Source organism: Mercenaria mercenaria, chromosome 4 (genome assembly GCF_021730395.1).
Source record: "Mercenaria mercenaria strain notata chromosome 4, MADL_Memer_1, whole genome shotgun sequence".
NCBI lineage: Eukaryota > Metazoa > Mollusca > Bivalvia > Venerida > Veneridae > Mercenaria > Mercenaria mercenaria.
Window position 1 is genome coordinate 18,620,742 of NC_069364.1, and position 2,917 is coordinate 18,623,658.

A 2,917-nucleotide genomic window follows, 5' to 3' on the forward strand; every position below is an offset into this window, starting at 1 on the left:
TTGAATTATATATGAAATTTCAAAGAAAATGTAATATGTCTTAGTTTTTATATGCACTGGATACTATAGAGGATAAACATTTATTTCTTAATTACATGTTAATACCAATGTAGCGCAAATTTTAAGATATTGGATACGTCACATCATCATGTAAATGCCGTCTGACGGCGAACCCCCAATTAAGGGCCTCTTAGTCTTTAATTTCACTTGAAAATTACATTTATACGTCAAATTATATTATATAATTTTTGTACTCCGCGTTACATCGTATAGCGGAGTACCTTTGTCATAGCGTTATTATCTTTCAAAACCTGTTTTGAATGCTCGAGTGATTCGAGATCAGATATAAATAAGATTTTTGGCGGTAAGAAATTAGTTCTAGCGATTCACTCTGTGCGGTGACATCGTTACAAGCCGGAACAATGGACACCTCGGACCGCAGCAGTTATGATGATCGGTGGGGAATGAAAAATTCTAGAATCCAGTCTATGATAGACGACAGGATGAAGGCGTCTTTAGAGGAACACAAAACTTCAATGCTTACAGATATGGAGAAAATGCTAGAAAAGATAAGTGGAAATTCTAATTTTGAGCAAATGAATAAGATTTCAAGCATATTGAAAGGCACACAAACTTTTAAACGGAAGTCAAATGAAGAGCAGTTTAAATACAACTCCAAGGTTAGCATCGCTCTAGATGAAGCAGATCATTTGATACAATCAAACAAATTGCAGGAGTCCAGACAAAAGATCGCTGAAGGTATTCTTTTATATATATTTTTTTAATGTTATCGCTTCAGACGCACGGGTAAATTTTGTTTAAAATGTACCGGTAAGCAGACGATCGATAAGCAGACGATAAGATTAAGATAAACGCTATGTTTACATAAAGCAAGGCTTCATTGTGTATTTAATAGTTCAGTAGGCACAGTTTATATTTGTCAACGTTAGTCACATTTTATTACCGTTATAGACATATACATATGGAGAGAGATAGTCGCTAATATTTGCATTCATTTTCAGCAAAAGAAATGATATCTCATAGACAAAAGCTCATACGCTTAGCGGACTCGTCAGAACTGGGGTGGAGGGTAGTAAACGAGTATGAATCCAACCCATTAGCCAGCGATTCCGACGATGAAAAAAGGATTTTCAAGGCTGAGACGAGGGCGAACAAAAAGTTAAAGGCGGAGAAAGCTAAGAGATCTCGTGGCAGTAGATCATGGCCATACCGGAAGCCAACTACAGCATCGGCCGGCAATGTACAAGTTTCTAATGCTACACAACAAACGCCTCGTAGACCAGGATTGTGCTTCGCCTGCGGGAAGCCAGGCCACTGGAAAGGATCGTCGGAATGTTCTGCGAACAGTTCCAATAATAAGATAAGTAGTTTTATTAGCAATAATTTTCAAAACGAAAATTTATTTCGGATTAAAGATCCAGATATCTCATTTTCACAAAGTAATAATGTGGTGAAAGAGAGTGACGTCATAACTGAAAAAAGTATGACGGAGCAATCGTCTCCGGTAGGTAGACTGAAGCAAAATTTGTCCAAATGGAGAGAGGCTTCAGACAGTACTTTTATATTAAATGTAGTAGAAAAAGGCTACAAGTTGCCTTTTATGAGTGTTCCAGACAGTGTTGTTTTAAAAAACAACAAGACTGCTCGAGAAAATTCATGTTTTGTTGAGCAAGAAATTGAAAATCTATTGCTTAAAGGCATAGTAAGTGAAATTGATAGTATTCCTTATGTAGTCAATCCTTTAACCGTAACCTACAATAGAAATGGAAAACCAAGGATAGTCTTAGATTGCAGACACATTAATCCTTTTTTACACCAGTTCAATGTGACGTTTGAAGACATAAAAGTTGCAGAAACATTATTTGACAAAAACTCTTTTCTATTTACTTTCGATCTGAAAGGAGTATATCACCATATAGACATTTTTCCAGAGCACAGAACATATTTGGGGTTTTCATATTCTAGATCAGGACATACAAAGTATTACGTTTACAATTCTTTACCATTCGGCATAAAAACAGCAGGACACATATTTACGAAACATTTGAAGGTAGTTGTTACATTTTTAAGAGCAACTGGACATAAAATCATAATGTTTCTCGATGATGGGATCGGTGGTCATTCAGATTATGAAAAAGCTTTGCGCTCAAGCGAGTTTACCATGCAAACGTTGGTTGCTTTTGGCTTTTTACTTGCTGACGAAAAGTGTAATTGGGTACCGACACTGAGATTAGTTTGGCTTGGGCATGTTCTAGATATGGCACAGAATATGATTTTTATATCATATGAAAGAATACAAAGATTAGAAATTACATTAGATTCCGTGATATATCAGGTATGTCGAGATAGAGCAAATATAGTTCCAGTAAAAGTGTTGGCCAGAGTCGTCGGACAGATAATATCATTACAAAGCGTAATAGATAACAAAGTTCGTTTAATGACAAGAGAATTATTCAATTGTATCAATGCAAGAGCCAGTTGGAATGCTCCTGTTAAAGTAACAGATTTAGCCATGAATGAATGGAATAAAATGGGTACATAATATCAACGATCTTCAGCACCCGACGGAAAAAAGTATCGTCAAACAATTGTTAGAAACTGCGAAACGTATAAGTTCCAAGCCAGTACAGAAGAAAGACGTTGTAAGCTCAGAAATGTTACAAGCACTTTGCTTAACATATCAAGATAGTGTTGATATTATTGATTTGAGGGATTTGTCAATGATTATGTTAGCCTATGCAGGTTTTCTGCGTTTAAACGAAGTCAGTAATTTGCATTGAAATGATGTACAATTCAATTCCGACCATCTAGTTTTGAAAAGTCTGCAGCACATTTGTCGATTAACTCTGATGAATATTTGTTTAAACCTGCATTTAGATCAAAACATGTCGCGTCT

General features: G+C 35.9%; 1 protein-coding gene across 1 annotated transcript; it reads left to right on the plus strand.

Moving 5' to 3' along the window:
* The first annotated feature begins 218 nt into the window (after positions 1-218).
* On the plus strand, positions 219-2,563 carry LOC123534439 (uncharacterized). The gene is made up of 2 exons (XM_045316687.2): positions 219-759; positions 1,023-2,563. The coding sequence occupies exons 1-2, from the start codon at positions 423-425 to the stop codon at positions 2,561-2,563; spliced, it is 1,878 nt and encodes a 625-aa protein (XP_045172622.2). The 5' UTR covers positions 219-422.
* Positions 2,564-2,917: the final 354 nt, after the last annotated feature.

Coding starts and splice junctions, on each gene's coding strand:
- LOC123534439 (XM_045316687.2), top strand. CDS start 423: ATGGACACCTCGGACCGCAGCAGTTATGATGATCGGTGGGGAATGAAA. Junction 760..1,022: donor CAGACAAAAGATCGCTGAAG/GTATTCTTTTAT, acceptor ATTCATTTTCAG/CAAAAGAAATGATATCTCAT.